Source organism: Nanorana parkeri, unplaced genomic scaffold (assembly GCF_000935625.1).
Source record: "Nanorana parkeri isolate BGI_ZX_2015 unplaced genomic scaffold, ASM93562v1 scaffold480, whole genome shotgun sequence".
Lineage (NCBI taxonomy): Eukaryota > Metazoa > Chordata > Amphibia > Anura > Dicroglossidae > Nanorana > Nanorana parkeri.
The window spans coordinates 574,304-595,805 of NW_017306748.1; the positions used below are offsets into that span (position 1 = coordinate 574,304).

Genomic DNA, 21,502 nt, shown 5'->3' on the forward strand with positions numbered 1-21,502 from the left:
GAGTATGTTGGTGATTTTCTCAGTAATATTCTCTAGCAGTATTTATTAGACATAAAGTACACTTTGAGGACATGAGCAGACCGTGATGGTACATGTAATAAAAAAGGTTTACTGTGAAAATAAGAGGTCCATTAGGAATAATGGGCTAACATAGATCAAAACCCATTAATATAAATCAACTTCTTTTCAATAATGGTTTATTTAGCAATGAACACATTTCTGAAATGTTTGCAACAAGCTGCAACAATTTTTATGAAATGCCAAATTGTGTTTATTTACAAGTGCTGACAGACTAGAATTATTGTGCTCTCAAATTTAATGTTATAATGAAGCGCTGCCGTGACCAAACAAATGTTACAACTTATGTAAAATCAATACCCAGATCACTTTTCCCCACATCTATAAGACTCACAGGGCTTTTGTTTATAAATCAATGCAAAAGGCAATGAAGTGTTTCTCGAAATTTGTAAAAGTTTAACAATTGAAATGGCGCACAGTAGGGAGCACAGCTATGGTTTCTTTTTACCATGTAGTTCATTAGGAGAAAAACACAACATATTAAAGATACGACTGCGTAGTAAAGGCTCATAGTAAAGTAATTGGATTGATGCCTCCAACAAACTACTCCACCATTTTGGACTGTTTTGTGTATGTTCATTACATGTAATCCAAACAAAAATACATTTTAATTCTAGGTGGTAATGCAACAAAATAGGAATAATGCCAAGGGTGAATACTTTTGCAAGCCATTGTATTATCCACACATACTAATGGCCAGAGACAACCTATTGCAAAAATGGGCTAATAAAAAGGTAGAGTAGAGGTGGGTCAGGTACAGGTATTAGGAAGTGTTGGAATTAACATAATGGAGTACCCTGGATTTCATGCAAGCAACACTGATTTACCACTAACCAGTCCTATTTCCAAATGTCAGAGCATTCACAGAAAGCCAATATCTGATTAGTTGCTATTGGTTACTACATATCTTAGGACATTAAATAAAGGACATAAAGATCACAGAGTGAAAATCAGGAGGCTATTATATTCCACTTTAGTAACATCTTCAAAATTGCTTCTCGGTGCATCACAATAATACAATACGCCTCCAACATGAAGGTCAATCTAGAATTTCTTTATTCAGAAGTGGCTATGGCTGAATTGCTTTGATGATAATAATGGAGATAATAATATGATCACATTCTCATTTATACAGATATGATTACCACCATCTTTTAACGCCCCAAAAAACATTTTTTTTTTCTCAATTTAATAACATTTTTGAAACTAAATTATTTTATTTTTTTAACTTTCTGCTAATGGAATAAGCTTCTCACTAAACATTGTAATAAGTAAATGTGAAGTTATTAAGAATTGTGAAGGACTTTTCCCAGAATGTCTATTGTATTAAATTGTGATGAGATTCTAACATGCAAAGTCAAACAAATTGAATGCGTAACAATATTAACTGCTTGATAATTCTAGAAATTCAAGGACTTCGGTTTAAACAAAAATGAACAGTACACATATATTTGTCTGGAACCACTGTTTGTTTGCAAGCCTCTGACACTCATCACATGTTGTTTTTTTTCCGCAGAGGAAACCACTTTTGAAGCTGGAGTGAAAGTTCAAATACACAGCCAGTCTGAGCCGCCGTTTATCCAAGAACTAGGGTTCGGTGTAGCTCCTGGATTCCAGACCTTTGTGGCTACTCAGGAGCAGAGGGTAAGTAGATTTTTTTCTTTAACCTGCATATCCAGCAAATATACAAATCAGACAGTAACAGAGTTATGAGAAAAGACATTAAGAAACAAACAAGTGTCCATTGACAAAAACATAATGCTCCATTTTTTTTCTTCAAATCACTAAAGTTTTATTATGTGGATCTGTTAGACTTTAGACATGAATTTATTGTATTCTGCATGCAAAAGGATTATTCCACAGGTTTGTGCCTAATAATACTGCACACTTCTGGCTGGAATTGAAGCTCAACTCCAAAAATATTTTTTTTAAACTACTCCTGCAGTTAGGGCTAACTCTGCAATACAAGGGTGAAATGCTTGTTGAGGCCCAGGGTACCAGTAAAAGCAAATTTACTTACTGTATTTCACTCTCTTAAAGCTCACCTCTTCTCTTCGATGCTCCAGGTAATGAGTGTGCCTCGGCGCACTCACTTCTAATGCAGGACTGAAGTTCTTAAAATATATGTAGTAAGGTTATCGGCTGTGGGCTGGAGCGCCCAAGAGAAAGGGCTTCAGGAGACCAGTCACAGGGAATGAAGATCCTACGGAAGTGAGGGGTAAGGTAAGTAAATGTGCCCCCACAGGGTCCCCACTTCAAGGGTAGTCTTTTCATATTCCTGGAGTTGAGCTTTAAGAGTGAGTTTCTATGAGGTAAGCAGATGAAGGAACCATTCCAGGTGGAGAGAACATCCCAATTCATGAGAAATGGAGGAATTCAGATGTTGATTTCATAAGGAACAATTTACTCCACACCCATGCTATATTTATTTTTGTGATATTGAACATTTTGATGGGTAAATTAACAAGAGGTCAAATGCATGAAAAATAACTTATCGCCCTGCGAATTGGTTTTAACGACACTGTCATAGTGCAAACCAGCATCAAAAGCCCAAGACTTGACTTTATAAAGTGCAAAAGCTGTTCTAATATGGACATAGGCTGGGGATCACATCTCCTGTTTTGGTTGGCTAGAGATTAAGGCTACTAGAAAATTAAATGATGAGTTTTAATGAACCTCTAGAATAGAGAAGCAAGGAAAATCTATTATGTCTGCATTAGCATGTCATCACTCCTTACAATGTGTAAATGACTCGCAGATGAACAGTGTCTGACTATGATTGATGTACCTGTGCTGATAAAAAGGAACGGGTCACAGATATTTCCAGGTGAATGTTCTAGTGTCTGCCTTAGTAATGAGGCCACAAAATTAGGTTTTGATTGATAACTTTTGTCTCAGCACTGCAGTAAGGAATAAACAAGGTGGCAGGATTACTCTGGATGTTACTTATGTCTTCTAAGCTTCAGCTATGTTCTCTACTCAAGATTTAAACTAACATAATGTCGTAGAAAACGTCCTCCTGAACTACTTGTTAAAACACAGTTTAATTTTTTAACGGTTCATTTCCTTTCTAGCTGACGGCATTTAAACCCCCACTGAAAAGATTTTACTTGCAGATTTTGATTTGGATATTTTTACTTTGACCATTCCTTCCCAGTTTTATTCCTCATCACTTGTGAATTGTATTACCAAATTCCTACTTTGAAAGCCACCAACAGAGTTCCATTAGTAAAATGAAGAAATTTACATTTTTGGCAAGGTACACTTGATTTGGCAATGAATGGGAAGTGCTGGACTTTCCTTTATATCGCTTGAGCAGCATGTAATATCTCCCCGGTGTGTGGCCACAGACATTTCTTCTTCCCCTTGCATATTGTAAAATTGAGCAGGATTGCCTATATATTGACCAACAGAGCATAATAAATAAAATGCAATCTCTTAAACATTTATAAGTTGCTATGTAAGGCAGGATTACAAGATAATTACCCCTAAATAGAATTTATTGACAATCTATTTTCCCTTGAGAACACAAGCATTCAGAAACATAAGTATGTGCGTCTGGTAGGCACACAGAATATCTTCTTGTAATCCTTCTGGATTAGCTGTTGGTAGCGGACCTCATAAATAAAATGTGCCATTTTTGATTGAAACATTTACTTTACCCAAAGGCTTTCATAGAAATAACAAAACATATGGAATATTATTGTAATTGTGTACATGCACACCATGAGAAAAGGCCCCACCCAGGTGTCACATGACTCATTACACAGCAGTTCAGTACAGTACATGTGCACATACATGTGCCTCCAGTCAGTAAAAAAAAAAGTGGCTCAAGCCCTAACTTAATGATTGTGTGTGTACAGAAGATGGAGAATCTTATTACCTGAAACTTGCATCATTATGCACCTAAATGTTGTTCTTTCAGCAGGGTGGTTAATTTGTCCCTTTGGAACTTTATAACCTGGATAGGTCAGTAATTACACTTAATTTTATTCAGTCTGTGGTTTACCTGCATTTAATGAGCAGCAGAATCTGTGTAACTAATATGTACTACTAATTATGGGCCCACCCTGATAGGCCACCCTGATGTTTGAAAGGAGTGCTAATGACTGAATTTGGGCATCTTTATACATCACCAAATCTGCGAAAGACTGAATCTTCTCCATCATCAGCTTTACAACAATGAATGTGGCCACATGGTGTAGTTATGTTTTCAGGACTTCACCCACTTGCCACATACGTTCCACTACAGTAAGTGCAGACAACAGATACCCACCCGGGAGGCACGTTTGATGCATGCATTTACCTTTTTATTAGAGTGTTTAAATGTTTCATTCACATAATAACTAAACGTAACACAGATAATGTTAAAAGGAAGAACTGAATTTGAAAAATAGAAATAAGTTCTATAGAAAGTGAAGGGCTCAACAACATCCACTTGAACTCTCTCATAAGAGGATTAGATAGGAAATCCCTTCCATTAAGTTGCCTGCATTGGGGAGTTTCACATTCTAGCTTGACAGGGAAAATTATACTTCTGTTTATAAAATGATGTTGGCAAGATGCGTTTGAACGGCGTATTATTATTACATAGTATTTATATAGTTTAACAGTTTGCGCAGCGCTTTACATTATAAGAAAGACATTACAATTAGACAAGATGGTATACATGGCTTCTCATATTTTCACAATACAGACAGTTTCTATAGGACTGTATGCAGTGATAATGTTATGTTAAACTTTGGCAAGATGTACTTTAATGTGATTTGAAACTACAATTATTACCCCGTTCCTATGAGCAACAGTTGTGCATTCATTATTTGCAAATAATTATGACTCTTTAAAAGCCAGCTTCACCCAATATTAGATGCCAGGAAGAAGAGTAATCCCTTTAGAAACTCATAAATTAGATATGTTTGCATTTTTTTTTTCTTTAGGGCCCATTCTTGCCACAATGTCATGCATCAACGCACATAGCAGTGTGTTAATCTGCAAACAGCCTTTTCAAAGGTTTATTCTTATTGACTTTGGGGGAAAAAAGTTCCTGTAATTTCCTCCTATACTCAATGATCCTGGCCACGGCTTGCTACATAAACATCTGTGAAGATTAAAACCTATAATTTTATACTGCACCGTTCCCAGCATAAGAGGACACGCACAATGCACAACCTCTACACTGATAGCTAGAAAATGAGCTGGAACATTTAATATGGCTGATAAAATATAGGACTGTGTCAGGCATGTCAGCACTGAGCCAATAGGCCAGGCATCATCCAGCCGCTGTAGTACACACTGTGATTTATTACTATATTCCACCTACATAGTAATGCAAGCCTTATACTGTGCAATCTTGGTAGAATGTGACACATTAAAGTGGGAATGCAATATTGGATGTATTACAATATATTGTAATATAGTTAGAAAACGGTACCCTGCAGAGTAGGACCTATTAGGGCTTTGGGCTGTTTCATGGCTGCACAGCAAATTTATCAGACCTGTGATGGGCTTTTTTTTTAGCTTTTCTTCTCCTAGGAATTGATCTTGGCTTCTAAAATGTATTAAATGTGTTTTTAAAAAAAAACAGACGATGCTAAGCGTGTGCTTCCAAATCTTTAGTCCGTTCAGCACTAAGAACACTTGGGTACTATATGTATTGTTAAGAATTATAACATTTGCCACCCACCCACATCTCCGCCATCCAAACACTCTTCCTTGTAAAATATACAGCTGCCGGCAGAAGCAGGGAAGCCATGTGTCCAGGTTGTGCCCTCCATTGCTTTCTTCTTGACTAAGCTTATTCTGTATATAAATCTTAACCTTGTTGCGTACTGCTTAAAGCAGAGGCCAGCAACTTTAGTGGAAGAAATATGTTGGCAAATGCTTCAGTAGGCCCAGACTACTATGCAGCTTTTGTTCCACATGCTCTCAATTATCTTCAACACATGGAAAGGAATTGTTGTAGTATGTATTAATGCCTAGGATAAGCATGCTAGTGTTATATGAAGGTGTTGGTGTTAAAATGATGAAGGTGATGGTGTTAAAATGATGAAGGTGATGGAAACAGATATGTTATTTCACATTATGCCTGTCTACAAACCAGGGAAACTATTCCTGACTCCACTGTCTCTGTAATACATTTTCGGTCTGACATTTTTGTAAATTTCGGTATCGTTTTGGTTTTAGAATTTCCATTTCGGTGCACCTCTAATAATCAAAAAACGCACCTCTAATAATATATATTGCTTATCTGTGCTCATCAAATGCAATCACATCAGAATCCTAGTTGTATGCAGATCTGGTCTGCATTTGGTGTGAACAAGCCCTTAATGACACCTGACAAGCACTGCTATTCATCTTCTCAGCCTTTGAGGGCACTGAAATGAAAGGTTGTGGCAGGGGTGGTAGAGAAAATCCCTTCCATTTCCTTTCAAACTACTTCTGATTTACTCTGATCGGCCACATATGTTATCATTCCATATTTGGGCAGTATAAGTAAAACCATTTTAGGGCATGTGTGGCTATATAAGTACTGAACAAATTATATTTCCATGAAAGTATAGCATCTAATAAATTGTTGTCAGATGAGCAGACACGCATTACACTGTAATATCTGAATGTGTGTGTGTGTGTGTGTGTTGGTTCCTATTTGTAAAATTTGCTTGATTGACCCTGTCAGAGCAGCACCTGAAGGAATTGTCCTAGCACCCTTAAGGTGCCCATACACCTTACGATTATCGGACGAAACTTTTCGTCCGATGATCGAACCGTCGTACGATTTTCGTACGACGGCCCCATCCTGCCCCGATTATCGCAAGGTTCAATCAGCGGTAGTTAGAAAAAAAACACCTGGACGACTTGCGGTAATTGACCGCAATTATTTTCGTTTGCGCATGCGCAGTGTTAATCGTACGACTTTTGACGGACGGAAACGCCACCAACCATGCGAACATCGTACGATCAACCAAAGTTTTCAAACATGCTTGACCGTCAAAAGTCGTACGATTGTACAGTACTATCGGTCGGGCACTCTATTCACACGTTACGATTGTCGTACGAAAAGTCGATCGCATACGATTATCGTACGATAATCGTAAGGTGTATGGGCACCTTTACACTGCATTCTAAAGATACTGCCCTTTCCTTTCAAAAAAATCTCCCTCCAAGCCTTGAGCCAACCTTTGTTATCTGCACTCCTCCTATTGTTCCACAAATGAGGAGGAGAGAAGTTGCCAACATTGTCATATTGGCTTGTGTGAAGGCTTCAGGTCAGCTGCTCCTCTGTGGCTGTAAATACACTTTGTAATCTATGGAGCGCTACTGGATCATTGTGTATGGCTCAGTTGAATTGTTTGTGCATCAATGACAAAAAAACAGATGATTTTGTTTTACATTAGCACCAAACATGTAATCAATCATGCAGTCTCTTTATAAAGACTGACTGAACTATCAGCAGTCACTCTGTCACCAGTCAGTCAGTCACTGTAACATAACAGCAGTCACAGTTTGTAATATAGAAATAGAGAGTGATTGCTACCATAGCACAGAAGACCAAATGACTGAGTACTTACAGAGTTATAGTTACCTCATCATTTAAAATCCCCTTTTAGTATACAGAGCATGCATAGGAAGAAAGGTGTCATTGGAAAAGTCCTTTGAAGGAAATTATTTTTATTTATTTATTTTTATTATTTATTTTTATTGAATAGACAGTAACTAATCTGAGAGATATTTATTAAATGTATGTACAGTCACTATTATCTTATGCCTGTGACAAGCATGCATTCCTGGGCAATACCATTGTGCATGTATGTGCCACAATCATTCTACAAAACAATCCTTCACCAGTTACATCTCCATCTTATGTCTGTGGGCGCCTTCATTCTGAGAAGTGTTTACAGATTTCCTCTGCAGTCGTTGTTTGCTTTCCTCTGCAGTCGTTGTTTGCTAACTCAGAATGAACAATGTAGCTCATCCGTGGCCTTCTCTCCTCCTTTCCAATTAATCCACCAGGCAGGAGCAGGTGAGAAAACTTGGATTGTTATGCGCATATTTAAAGAAAAAAATCTACATTTTCCAAATGTGACTAGGTAGTTCCTCTGATTTGTCTGTGAGAAGAACTATCAGTCTGCTTTATTTATACTTAGTAATGTAATGGCTTTTCTATGAATGTGTGATTGGAAATTATGTTTATCCAATAGTGGACATTGGGCATGTTACACATAACTGAAGTAGACAGGGTGTATGTAGTATCTCCCACATACTTCTCTTGCTTCCCCCCTGCATTTACTGGTGATTCCCGGCTGTAAAAATGACAGTCTGGAGTTCCGGTGTAAATACAGCAGCTGCTGTTAAAAATGTACTTTCTGACACAGTGTGTCTCTCTCTATTTCACCTCTGAACAGTGTTTATAAACAGGGTAAATACAAAAGGAGCCATGTTACTTTTTTTCATCAAAGGAATGAGATGCATATGATGTTAGTTAAATCAACCGGGCAAATGGAGAGAAAAACAGAAATATACAGTGTGGGTATACTGTATATATACACACACACAATGTTCAATTTGTTCCAATGTAACTTCTTATTAACTGTTTATTTATCCCAATCAATCAGCCCTAATTAACTACTTTGGTGTGGGCACTAAAGAGACATGCTGGGATGTGCCTGGCTGCGAGGGCTCGTAGAAGCAGAGTTTGGCAAAGGGTGCATGTGCTAGGAGTAGTTGTTTCCAGGTGCAAGAAGAGAGTTGGACAACTGGAGTGTACTAGGAGTAGCTTTGCTCAGCTACAAGAGCTTTGAGAAGTTTTGTGAGCACACCAGGAATGGTGCCAGCGACTAATGGAGTGTACCAGGAACAATGGCTAGGAGTGGCATACCAGGATCAGTGCCAGTGGCCAGGGATGGAGCCTGGAATGGCGGCTACATGGAGCAGGTGGCAGAAGCACGGAGACACTCAGGAACAGTAGAGGGAGACTAGGACAGGCCTAGTAAACTCATGGGGGCTTGGCATGACATGGAAAATGTTGCATGAGTGTCTGTCTGTCCACGCAGTACACCAGCCTTTTAGGAATGTGGCTGAGTGACATTCGGGGTGTCACCTGGAAGCGAGTGTCTTTGCATTATACACGATAGTGCAATTTTACACATGGTAGGGTAGGCTTGCAGCCCATTCATTTTGAGTGGTCTACCTTACCGCAATGCATGTTAACACATGACATAACACAAGGATGTGAATGGGTCCTCAGTGGGCCCCTGCTCCAGGCTGCCATATGTGATTGAATCAAGAGACCTCGAATTCCCACACCTAGCCCTGAGAGCAACTTCAGGGTCCTGTATTCACTGCAGTGTATATTCTGTGCTATGCTAGACTGTAACTGCACACCTTATAGCAGCATAAGCTTGCCATGCACCTTAGATGCATTGTCCTATCAGCCGCTAAGGTCTAAGTGCATCATTGTGAACCACTGACATTAGTGGTTGATAATAGAGGCAGAGTCCTTTCTCAGAATGCTGGGTGCCTGGCTGTCAGCCCAATGCTTTCTATTCAGTACTTTGAGTTGCTGGCCTGGAATACGTGAAGAAATAATAACTTTTTTCGGACATTAAGTCACTGACCCGGAATCAGGATTCATTAAATTAAAGGTATTGAACTTGGCCATGTAGGGGGTGCATGCCCGTAGGGGGGCAACAATGGCAGCTTATTGCCTTTATGACAGGTATACTTTGGGACATGTTTTTTAGCTTGTGTGTAGTTGCTAAACGCTGGAATAAAAAAAAATGCTTGACCCCTGATACTGTGAAGGAAGGGGAGTAATCCCTTCCCCAAGCATGCACTGTAGTCAGTTGTTGCCAGTCGAGGAGAAGCTTGTGGTGGGCTTGCGATGATGAGAAGGATGGGCACATATCTCCCCACTTGTTTTTCTCTGCACATCTGTGGGCAGTTTTGGCTCATTTGGCAGTTTTGACTGGCATCAAAATGGTGAATACAAATAACTGTCTTTTATTTGAATAAAACTGTGTAGGTGTAGCTGCATCACAGTTCTGCATCATTGTCTTCCTGAGAAACTCAGTGGGAAGAATTATCAAAACTGGAGAAGACAGAATCTGGAGCAGTTGCCCATAGCAACCAATCAGCTTCTCTCTTCAGTTCAGTTAATATTTGAAAATGAAAGAAGCTGATTGGTTGGCATGGACAACTGCTCCAGATTTTTTCTGCTCCAGTTTTGATAAATTCCCCCCGTAGTATTTTCTTAAAGATCAGATTCTTGTGCATCCTTGACCTCTGCCAATGTTAGATTTTTCTGACATTAATAATTGCACTTTTCATCTCATCTTTTATTTTACAGCAAAATATGTTGCGTATAAAAACTGAGAAACCTGTTGAATGAATGAATAAACATGAAAGCCTCAGTTGCCTGTCTCAGGCAGACATTTTCTAGTCTTGCAGTTTTCTCTTGTCTACTGTACACACTGCAGAGATACAATGTCATGTCTGCCGGGTAAACACAACAAAAAACGTTCCATCAATTACTATGCACGACCTGTCAGCTCAGCATCTCTGTTCTAGGTGATTAATTGCCGTGTTAACCAATTGATTTTTCTGAAGGGTGGTGCTCACTGATCTGTGCTTAATAAAATGGAAGTAGCACATAAAGGAGACTTAAAAAGTGCCAGGTAGAAGAGACCCCAACAGACGGGCACTCTGTATTATGCTCAGGCAGAGGAAAACACATTGCTGGTGCCCATCCAAATGTATTCTTTATTGTACAACGGTGAGGCTACAGCCTCAAAGCCATCTGAAAAGTACTGTACATTTCCCAAACACTCACAAGGATTATAATACAATATTGTCAGGGTCGGTCTCATTGTTTGCTGTGACATCTTCACATGCGGAAAAAGTTAGGTCCAAAAAAACTGCAGGACAGTGGAGTAGACCACATTCCAAATGTACATACTTATGTACTATGCAGACACCGCCATTCCTTCCACTCTGGTCAGTGGGAGTAACCCAACAACATACAATTGTTTCCTCATCCAGCCTTGATCAGCAAGATTAGGAAACCACAATCTCATTTGTATGGGTACAGAGAAGAAGGAGGATGTATTATAAGTAAGCTTTTAAGCAGATTGCAAAAACGTACTTACAGTGAGGTATACAACATTCAGGCATCTATCAACATGCGAGAGACACAGAGAGTCAGTATCCGGTGGCAAAGCTCTGTGTTGGAATGTCAGGTGGTGAAGCGCATCCAAACTGGGCCAAGCAAGTCATTCCTGACCCAAGGCTATCTTAGTAACTGTGGACGCTGCATTGCAGGTCCCAAACCGTGGGTGATGTTTGCTGGCTGGTATTCCACCAGAGAGCTTTCCTGCCAGTTGACTGTTGGCAATCTAAGATGCAGCCACAATTAAAGAGTCCTTGTAACATGTGCCCAATTGTATACAATTGGGCACATGTTACAAGGCAATCTAAGATGTATACAACACTGTGATGTTATGCTATTTGCCATTCAAAGTTTTTTAATACACAAGACCCCTCCCCTTCTTCTCTCTGTGCCAGTGCTGGATCTCCCCTGATCTTTGGGAGCTGCAGGACTGTGCATGTTTCTCTCCCGTTCATTGAAGGACACAGGGCAACAGATCGTAGATCCTGAAAGGTAGGGTACATCGCCACCTGCAGGAGTAGGACGCTACGCACATAACAAAAAGACATAGACAGCCTAGGGGCAGTCCCTGCTGGTGGCCCAACCCCCCACCTGCTGACAAGTCTCCAGTTTTTTGCCTAGCGTCAGGAGTAAGGAGCTAAAAAAAATTATCTCTGGAAATGTTATTTTCCTTCTTCCGTTTTTTCTCGGATCTGCTAGCAAGTGTCACCAGGGCGACATGCTGGATGGTGATGGATGGTGATGGATTAGGGCTGCCACCTTTTCTTCAAGAGAAACCCGAACACTCTAGCGATGCGTGGACATTTTTTGAGGAGAATGAGTCGTGGTTTATTCATTTGTAAATAGTCTCAACTGTGATATTTACATATGAATGGGTGGCACCATTTTCAGTGGGGGGCCAGTATCCCCTATCTTAATTTTGGTTGCCCCTGTCTGTCCGACATCTTGTGTCCGGGTTTCTGCTGCCGTGAAACCCGGACACAGCATTCAAAACCTGGACTGTCTGGGTGAATCCTGGACAGGTGGCAACTCTGGCAACCCTATGATGGATCCTGGTAGTCTCCCCTGGGTGGCCATCGAGCGCATGCAGGCTCTGCCTCGGCGGGTCGGCTGCGACTTTCGTTCCCCGGGGTGCACATGACAACCGCTTGACACACTTCATTTTGGCCTCAGACGACGCTACAGGAAGCACATAGGGGACATCTCTCCCTTGCTGGGGGTCGGACGCTGCTGGTGCTTGACACAGTGACACAGCTCGGGGTTGTGAGTACTGCGGGTGGTCTCCCTGTGGCCTAGTGGTGATTCTCTGGTGGGCAGTTTTTCTGCTACCTAAAAAACAGGTTCTGCCCTTGCCATTCCCAGCATTGTCTAGGGAGTCCGAGGAGGAGGGGGAACTTCCGTCCACGTCGCCTCATCCGGATCCGGGGGACTCCTCGCTGCCGGACTCGGGCAGTGAGGATGAATCTGCGTCGGCGCTCATGGTTCAGGAACGTGAGCTGGTGCGCGCCGTCCGTGAGACGCTTAAGATTGAGGAGTCTCCTGGCACTTCTGCCATGGTCTCGGTACAGTTTGGAACGCATAAGGGCAAGCGTTCTGCTAAGGTGTTTCCCTACATTCCTTTTTTTGACGAGTTCATTTATAAGGAGTGGAAACGCCCGTCCAAATCCTTTGCGGTTCCAAAACGTTTTTCGGTTTGCTATCCATTTGAGGAAAGTTTCCTGTCCAAGTGGGCCACTCTGCCTGTGGTGGACCCCCCGGTCTCCCGCTTGAACAAGGCCACTCTTATCCCGGTTGAGGATTCGCAGTCCTTTAAGGACCCCACCGATCAGAAGGCTGAGGCGGTTTCCTGCACCTTGTTTTCCGTGTCTGGGGCTCTGATGCGCCCGGTCCTGGCGTCCGGCCATTCAGTCAAGGTGTGCGAAACCAGGGCAAAGATGCTTCATCAGGGGCTTGCGGGGGAACAGGTTCCCCCCGCCTACGTGGATTTGGCAGGGCAGCTGGTGCAGGGCCTTACGTTTGTGTGCCGCAGCCGAAGTCTGCCAAGCCCGCTGACAATACTCCGTCCGCATAAAGGTCTCGACCTGACCCTGGGTTCCAGGGTGGGGGGGGCGCCTTTGGCTTTTTGCTGACTTCTGGTTGGCTCACGTCTCAGACACCTGGGTTTGGGAGCTGGTGTCCTCGGGTTACAAGATCGAGTTTCTATCTCGGCCGGATCACAGGTTTTTCACGTCCAACACGTGCCTTTCCCAAGCCCGCCTAGCGGATCTTTATCCCGCAGTGGCAGACCTCCTATCCCAGGGGGTTGTTGTACCGGTTCCGTCCTCGGAACGCTTCCAGGGGTTTTACTCCAATCTGTTCACTGTGCCCAAGAGGAGGTTCGGCCCATTTTGGACCTCAAACGCCTTTGTGCGGGTCCGTCGCTTCTGCATGGAATCGATTCGATCTGTGGTGACGTGCCTTCGCCCGGAGGACCTGTTGGCCTCCATCGACATCAAAGATGCTTCATGTGCCTATTTGCACATCTCCTCAGCGATTTCTTCGTTTCGCGGTGGGGGACGAGCATTTCCAGTTCGTTGCGCTGCCCTTTGGCCTTGCGTCAGCCCTGCAGGTGTTCACCAAGGTGCTGGCCCCGGTTCTGGTGCTTCCGTGTTGCCGGGGGATTTCGATCGTGGGGTACTTGGACGATCTGCTCCTGCGAGCGGAGTAACAAGTCCCTCTCTGGTTTCGGCCTTGGGGATCACGGTGTGTTCCCTGGAGGAGTTCGGCTGGATCCTGAACGTCCAGAAGTCTTGCCTGGTGCCTTCCTCTCGCCTGGAGTATCTGGGCCTGGTCCTGGACACGATCGGGGCCAGGGTGTTTCTTCCTCCGGACAAACTCCAGAAACTTCGCTACCATGTTCGCCTGTTGCGGTCTCGCCGGTGGTCGTCCATTTGTTGCTGCATGCAGGTCCTGGGTCTCATGGTGGCCTCCTTCGAGGCGGTGCCCTTTGCTCAACATCACACCAGGGTCCTCTAGAGGGACGTTCTGGTGCAGTGGGACAAGTCGCCCTTGTCACTGGACAGGGAGATTCAGGTGTCTCGGGAGGCGCGGGCCTCCTTGTTTTGGTGGCTACACTCTCCGGTGTTGGTGCACGGGAAGTCCTTCCTTCCGGTGCGCTGGACGGTGGTCACAACGGATGCCAGCCTGTGGGGGAGTCTTGGGCTCCCTGAGGTGCAGGGTCGGTGGTCACCGGACGAGTCCCGTCTGCCGATAAATGTGTGTGAACTTCGGGCGATTCGCCTGTCCCTTCTTCACTGGTCGGTCCGGCTTCAGGGTCTGTCGGTTCGGGTACAATCCGACAATGCCACGGCGGTGGCGTACATCAACCATCAGGGCGGCACGAAAAGCGTGTCCGCAAGTCGGGCGGTGTCCGGGATCCTGTCTTGGGCGGAAGGTGGGGTCCTTGCACTATCGGCGGTTTACATCCTGGGAGTGGACAATTGGCAGGCAGACTACCTCACTTGTCAGTGTGTGGACCCCGGAGAATGGTCCCTGCACCCGGACATCTTTCATCAACTGTGCCTTCGCTGGGGGACGCCGGATGTGGAACTTCTGGCGTCTCAACCGGATGGTGGAGAGGTTTGTGGCCCGGGCTCTGGATCCCTGGGCGGACGCGGTAGATGCCCTGGTGGCTCCTTGGGAGCCCTACGGTCTAATATATGCCTTCCCTCCGCTTTACCTGTTGCCTCGGCTGCTGCATCGGATCGCGGCTGAAGACGTCCTCGTCATCCTGGTGGCCCCGGAGAGCGTGGTACGCGGACGTGGTTTGACTGCTGGTGGACGCTCCTTGGTGGCTGCCTCTGCGTCCGGAATTTCTGTTTTAGAGGCCTGTGTGCCATCCTTCTTTATAGTCGCGGGCTTTGACGTCGTGGCTGTTGAGAGCCAGGTGCTGAGGAACAGGGTGTTGTCCGATGCAGTCATCTCCACGATGCTTAGGGCCCGCAAGCCGGTCTCGAGAAGGATTTACCATCGTATGTGGAGGGCCTATTTTGCCTGGTGCGAGACTGGGGCCTGCTCTCCACGCTTGTTTTCCATCAGCAAAATTCTTGCCTTTTTGCACCGTGGAGTGGCTCAGGGGTTGTTGGCCTTGAGCACGGTGAAGGGCCAGATCTCTGCCTTGACGGTTCTCTTCCAACGTCCTTTGGCGTCTAACGCCTTGGTTTGTACGTTTATTCAGGGGGTTACGCGTATTGCTCCCCCTGTCCGCTCGCCTCTGGCACAGTGGGATCTGAACTTGGTGCTTTCGGTGCTGCAGGAATCTCCCTTTGAGCCTCTTCAGGACATTCCGCTCTTGTCCTTGTCCCAAAATGTGGCCTTTTTGGTGGCCATCACTTCGGTTCGGAGGGTTTCTGAATTGGCTGCCTTGTCTTGCATTTCTGGTCCTTCATAGGGACAAGGCGGTTCTCCATCCTCGACTGACCTTCCTGCCTAAGGTTGTGTCGGTTTTTCATTTGAATGAGGACATTGTTTTGCCGTCCTTGTGCCTGTAACTGGTTCACAGGAAGGAACTGGCGCTGCATTGCCTGGATGTGGTGCGCGCTCTTCGTGTCTATCTGGATGCTACTGCTTCTTTCCGTGAGACAGATTCCTTGTTCGTCCTCACGGGTGGCCCTCGTAAGGGCCGGGCCACGTCGGCGGCTACCGTTTCCCGTTGAATTCGGACTGTTGTCATACAGGCGTATGCCCCCTTTTCCTGTCACTGCCCCATTCTACTAGGGCTGTTGGCGCATCCTAGGCTTTTCGTCATGGTGCTTCTGTTTCTCAGGTTTGCAAGGCCGCTACTTGGTCTTCGGTTCACACCTTTGTCAAATTTTACACGGTGGATGTTTTGGCATCGGCGGATGCTGGTTTGGGGCGCAAGGTTTTGCAGGCGGCCCTTTTGAGTGTTTTTTTGGGGTTGTTTGTTGTTGTTTGGCCCATCCCGCATTGGGTTACTGCTTGGTGACGTCCCTACCTTTCAGGATCTACGATCTGTTGCCCTGTGTCCTTCAATGAACGGGAGAGGAAATAGGATTTTTGTACCCATCGTAAAATCCTTTTTTTCTCCGCTCATTGAAGGACACAGGCCCCGCCCTCTTTCTCTGAGTGTGCACTCCTAACTGCTTGTTACTAACTGGAGACTTGTCAGCAGGTGGGGGTTGGGCCACAGTGAGTACAAAAATCCTATTTTTCTAATCTGGATTAATTTATGTACTGACATCGGTCTGGCTGTCAGAGATGAGGGCAAACACAGACATGAAACAAGAAAGTAAGAAGCACAAAGTACTGTGACTAGGATGAAAGCTAGGAAAAGTCATATTTGTGAGAGGATGGGCTCATCTTTAAGCAATAACCAAATGAAAATAAGGGAGGGTTTAATTACCCACTTTTAGTACTTATTTCTGACATTCCAAGGCCTTATACCTTACTAACTGCATACTAGGAGGAGGTCTATTGAGAATAGGCAGCACTGCACTCGGAAGAAGTTAATGAACTTTCTATTGTGTAAATATCTCATTAAAAAATATAAACCGTGAATGTAGTGTAAGTTATAGTGATTCAAAGCTGCTGCTGCTGCAAGCAGAAGTTAACACTTACAGTACAGCTGCTACAGTAAAGTCAGGTATACACTGATATATTTTCTTTGTTCAACCTGTATGCAAGTCCTCCATCTACGCTGAACAGTGGCAATGCTCACAGCGGGAGATTCGTCCATCCACACTGTCAGAATACTCAAATGGTGCTTGCAGTTTATTGGCTGCAAGCAGCGTTTAGCCGAAGATTGTCCAACATATTCCTTTGGCAAAAGTCGATCTTCTGCTGATAGGAATCGGAATAGGTTTACCACAGCAGCAAATTTCTTCTACTGAATCAGCTGAAATTTGGTCCGTGTGTGCCCACTTAAACCTCAGAAGTGTTTGGTCTTTGGTCTTCATTTTGCCACTGATACAAAACTGTCCTAACCCCTGTAAGACTCCTGTTCTACCATTTTACCTACAAGGATATGCAAATCAATACATATTAAAATAACCAGCTGCAACCAACCACATCTTACAAAGATGAATGATCGGCGATTTTATTGCATAAACCAAAAGCGATATAGTTTTTGTATAATAGACAACGAATGTTATCTTCTATATTGTAAACACGGCGGAAGATATTCTGGTGTTCCGTCATTTTTTTTTCTTTCATGTTTTTGCATTAGAATATAGTGTTTTTCTTTGGCACTTACACTGCTCATTGAACACACAGTGCATTATGACTTCTTGTATGAGAATTTACATTCAGCACTTAGGGGCGGATGTGTGAATTGCTGTACATGAGTGGAAACAAGCTAAATGCAGTTTATTGCATGTATAACAATACAAGAGGAAACAGACTCCAAGATTACACAGAACGCTGCAGCACCTGAAACAAGCTGTAATGCTGAGAGCTTTGTAAAAGTCAGATTGATTAAAGTAGCCTTAGACTATGTTTCATGTGTGTCATAACAGTGTGACACATCTATTGTTCCTTTTGATAAAGAGATCCGATCTGTACAAAAACATCTTACGTGTTTTCACTTGAAAGAACTGTCCATATATCTAAAGATATCATTCACTTTGTCCCAAATGTTCAAGTTGCTTAAGCTGGACATACACCTTACATATATCGTTCAATTCTCTTCCAGCAGAAATCGAACAACAGTTTGATGAAGGCACTAATACCCCATTATGCACAGACAAATGTAGATTTTGATTATCGTTCGTTAGCAATACCAACTGCCCGATTTCTGTTGATCGACGGAACAGATTTTTGTTTGTGCATGTGCAGTGTTCATGTTGCAATTTTTTTCCGTACAAAAACACCACTAATCCATCGTTTTTGATACAGTTCAAAAAACTTTTTGGAGCGGTGTGCCTCAGGGTTCTGTGCTGGGTCCCATATTGTTCAACTTATTTATTAATGACATCGGGGAGGGTGTTAACAGCGATATTTCCGTGTTTGCGGATGACACCAAAATAGGGAGGGTAATAGACACGGACTTAGACACTATAACATTACAGGAGGACCTGGATAAAATAGGGGAGTGGGCATTAATGTGGCAGATGAGGTTTAATGTCGATAAATGCAAAGTAATGCACTTTGGAATTAAAAATAAACAAATGGGTTATACAATTATGGGTATGCCGCTGGGGAAGTCAGAAATGGAGAAGGATTTGGGGGTCATTGTAGACCACAAACTGAAAGGTAGTTTGCAGTGCCAGGCTGCTGTAAACAAAGCTAGCAGGGTCTTGTCCTGTATTAAAAAGGGGATGTATTGCAGGGACAAGTCTATAATTTTGCCACTTTATAGATCATTGGTTCGACCTCATCTGGAGTACGCGGTCCAGTTCTGGTCACCAGTACTAAGAAAAGATGTCCTTGAGTTGGAAAAAGTCCAGCGAAGGGCAACCAAACTAATTAGGGGTATGGAGGACCAGAGCTACGAGACGAGGCTACTAAATTTAAACATGTTCACATTAGAGGTGAGGAGATTAAGGGGGGATATGATTTCCATGTACAAAATGTTTAATGGTGGTAGCAACATTAGCGATAAACTGTTTAAAATTAACTCCGTTACAAAAACTAGAGGCCATCACCTAAAATTGGTGGAAAAAAAATTCCAGCACAAGGTGCAAAGGGGGTTCTTCACAGTAAGATCAGTTAGGGTCTGGAACTCACTGCCACAGGCGGTGATTTCAGCAAATAATGTGGAATTGTTCAAGAAACTTTTGGACGATTTCTTAAGGGACCGTAATATACAGGGGTACGGGTACTCCTAGAATGAGATCCTAATAGGTTGGACTTGATGGACTAATGTCTTTATTCAACCTCAAATACTATGTAACTATGTAACTTTTCCAGCCTGACTGATGGGAAGTGAACGAAAACAATTACAATACAACTGGTAGAATTTCCTCCATCAACTGGCCCATTTATCGTACGAAACCCCGATCACGTTCGATTTCCAAATGATAATAGCAAGGTGTATCTGTATCCTTTACATGCAGTTTAGCTGATCTGCTCCACCGCGCCCAGACAAATTTGTTGTCTGTGCCCACCATACCTTAAGATCATAAGGCATCAGCAAGAGCTATGCTGCTCTTGTGTCGGCTACCACTATTGACAGTTTTCATATGCCAATGAGGAGAAATGGCCTCCTTGGCATAAAATGGCAGGCTGACCCATAAATATTGTATTTTCCTAAGTTCTTGTTTCAGGAAAGTGATGGAGATTTTGTTCCTATAATGTGTGATGGAGTGTGCTATGAACATACTTCTTCTGGTGCTCACCCACAGTTCATGTGACTGGCTCAGTAAGTAGTGAAGCCAGGATTACATGACAGGCTTGGAGCCTGTACCTTTTTACTAACCAGTCAGAGAGATGGCAGTTCACATGTTTCTTTCCATACAGGTTCCCTTTAAGTCCTCTTAGTTTTAAAAAAAACAACTAAAACATGGTATAACCGAGATTAGGATTACCTGCAAAATGACCACACATGGTCAACCAAGAGCATCAAGTCTTGCAGACATCTGGTGTGCTTGTTCCTGGGCTGGTTTCCTCCATTCTGCACCGTGGCTTGCGATACAGCACAGATTATACAGAGTGCTGGAGGCAGCTTGTCCTCTGAGCCAACAAGGCTACACATTTGATCAGACAAAATGTCACCCTGTGTAATCCTTCTGTCGTTCCAAGCTGGTGTCTCCGCTCACCCAGGATAGCTCTGCTAACTCCTGCGACAGCATCTGTCATCATGCTCACACTCTACTGAGCACCAGGCAGGCAAGAAGGGGAAGTTAAACCCAGCCTGATTGTTAATTGCAAACTGGACTGAGCCCTGGACACATTCACTTCAGTGCTTTCTTGGTGAACTATCTTCCATATTTTTCTCCCTCTCTCCCTCCCTCTCCCCCCCTCCCCTCGCTCCCCCCCTCAGCCTGTTAGGGACGTTGAGAAGCAAATAAGGGGCTCAATAGAACCTTACAGCCGGAGTTGGCATCTGATGAAGCCTGAACATTATATCCGGTAAAAGTTAGCGAACAAGTGAACAGAAGACCAGGCGATAACCTTAGAGATCCCATGAAGTACTGTTTCCGAGATTTGCAACATCAAGCATCTATCTGATCTAGTGGAGTGTGCTTGAAAGGGAAGGGTTGAACCCGTTCCATCAGTATGCAGGCTTGAATGTTGAGCTGTCAAATCCACCAGGCCATTAAAGCCAGTGATTAAGAAGCAGTGTGGTAAACAGGTCAAACATTCCAGACCAGTGGGATGAAAGATTTTTCAGACCCTGGGGCTGCACTTGTGACCGCCAGGCCAGGGCAAGCCTGCTTTTGAGGTTCAGGCACATGCGATGGTCCAGAGACTGGACCTTCCTATCCCACGCAGCCAAAATGAGTTGCAACTGTCTGGAGTATGGAACTCTTTTGAATTAAAAAAAAAAAAAAATAGTCAACTTTATTGTGTAAATACACGATACATGGAACACATCTATGTGTATAAACCATTCTGAATACAAGCAGTGTAGCATTAGTGATATGCCCCTGGTGGGAGGGCAATCATCATAGGAATGAGGAGGTGCCTGGACAGAGAGACTTCTTGTATTTTGCAATGGACATGTCATTCAAGTGTAACAGACAGGCCAAGGGATCGTCCGACCTATCCGCCACTACCAGGTCCTTTAGGATTCCGGTCACCCCCTTCCAGAAAGGCAGCAGCTTAGGGCAGGACCAGAAAATGTGCAGCAATGTGCCAGGCGCAGTACGACATCTCCAGCACATGGGGGAGACTTGAGGGAACATAGAGTGGAGGGTCGTCGAGACTCGGGTACAAAATAGTATCTCGCTGGTACCGAGTTCCTGGGTCCTACTCGCGATAGAAGAGTGGTGTGCGAAATAGAGTATCCGGTCCTTTTGAGCAGGTGTAAGGTTAGTATTCAACTCCTTTTCCCATTTTGACAGGAAGGCCGGATAAACCTCCGGAGGGGGGGATATTAGCATAGAATACAGGGTAGAGATCGCGTGGCGGATGGGCTGCCCCTCCCTGCAGAGCTGCTTGAAGGGGGTCAGAGGTCTAGATAGCTGCTGGGAATTAGGGATTGAGAGTAGGAAGTGCCTCAGTTGAAGGGTTCCCCAGGAGTCTAACGGAGGATCCGTGAGGTGACTGAGTTCATTAGCGGAAAGCCATCGGGCGGATGAACGCATGTCGCAGACCCGAAAC

The 21,502-nt window shown here is 43.9% G+C and overlaps 1 protein-coding gene across 2 annotated transcripts in view; it reads left to right on the forward strand.

Annotated features, from left to right (window-relative positions):
* LOC108790551 (acid-sensing ion channel 2) overlaps window positions 1–21,502 on the forward strand; it is a 434,952-nt gene that overhangs the window by 346,201 nt on the left and 67,249 nt on the right. For both annotated transcript variants that reach the window (XM_018560838.1, XM_018560837.1), the window contains exon 3: window positions 1,595–1,722. In XM_018560838.1, coding sequence (XP_018416340.1) covers window positions 1,595–1,722 — 128 coding nt within the window. The remainder of the gene's footprint in view (window positions 1–1,594; window positions 1,723–21,502) is intronic.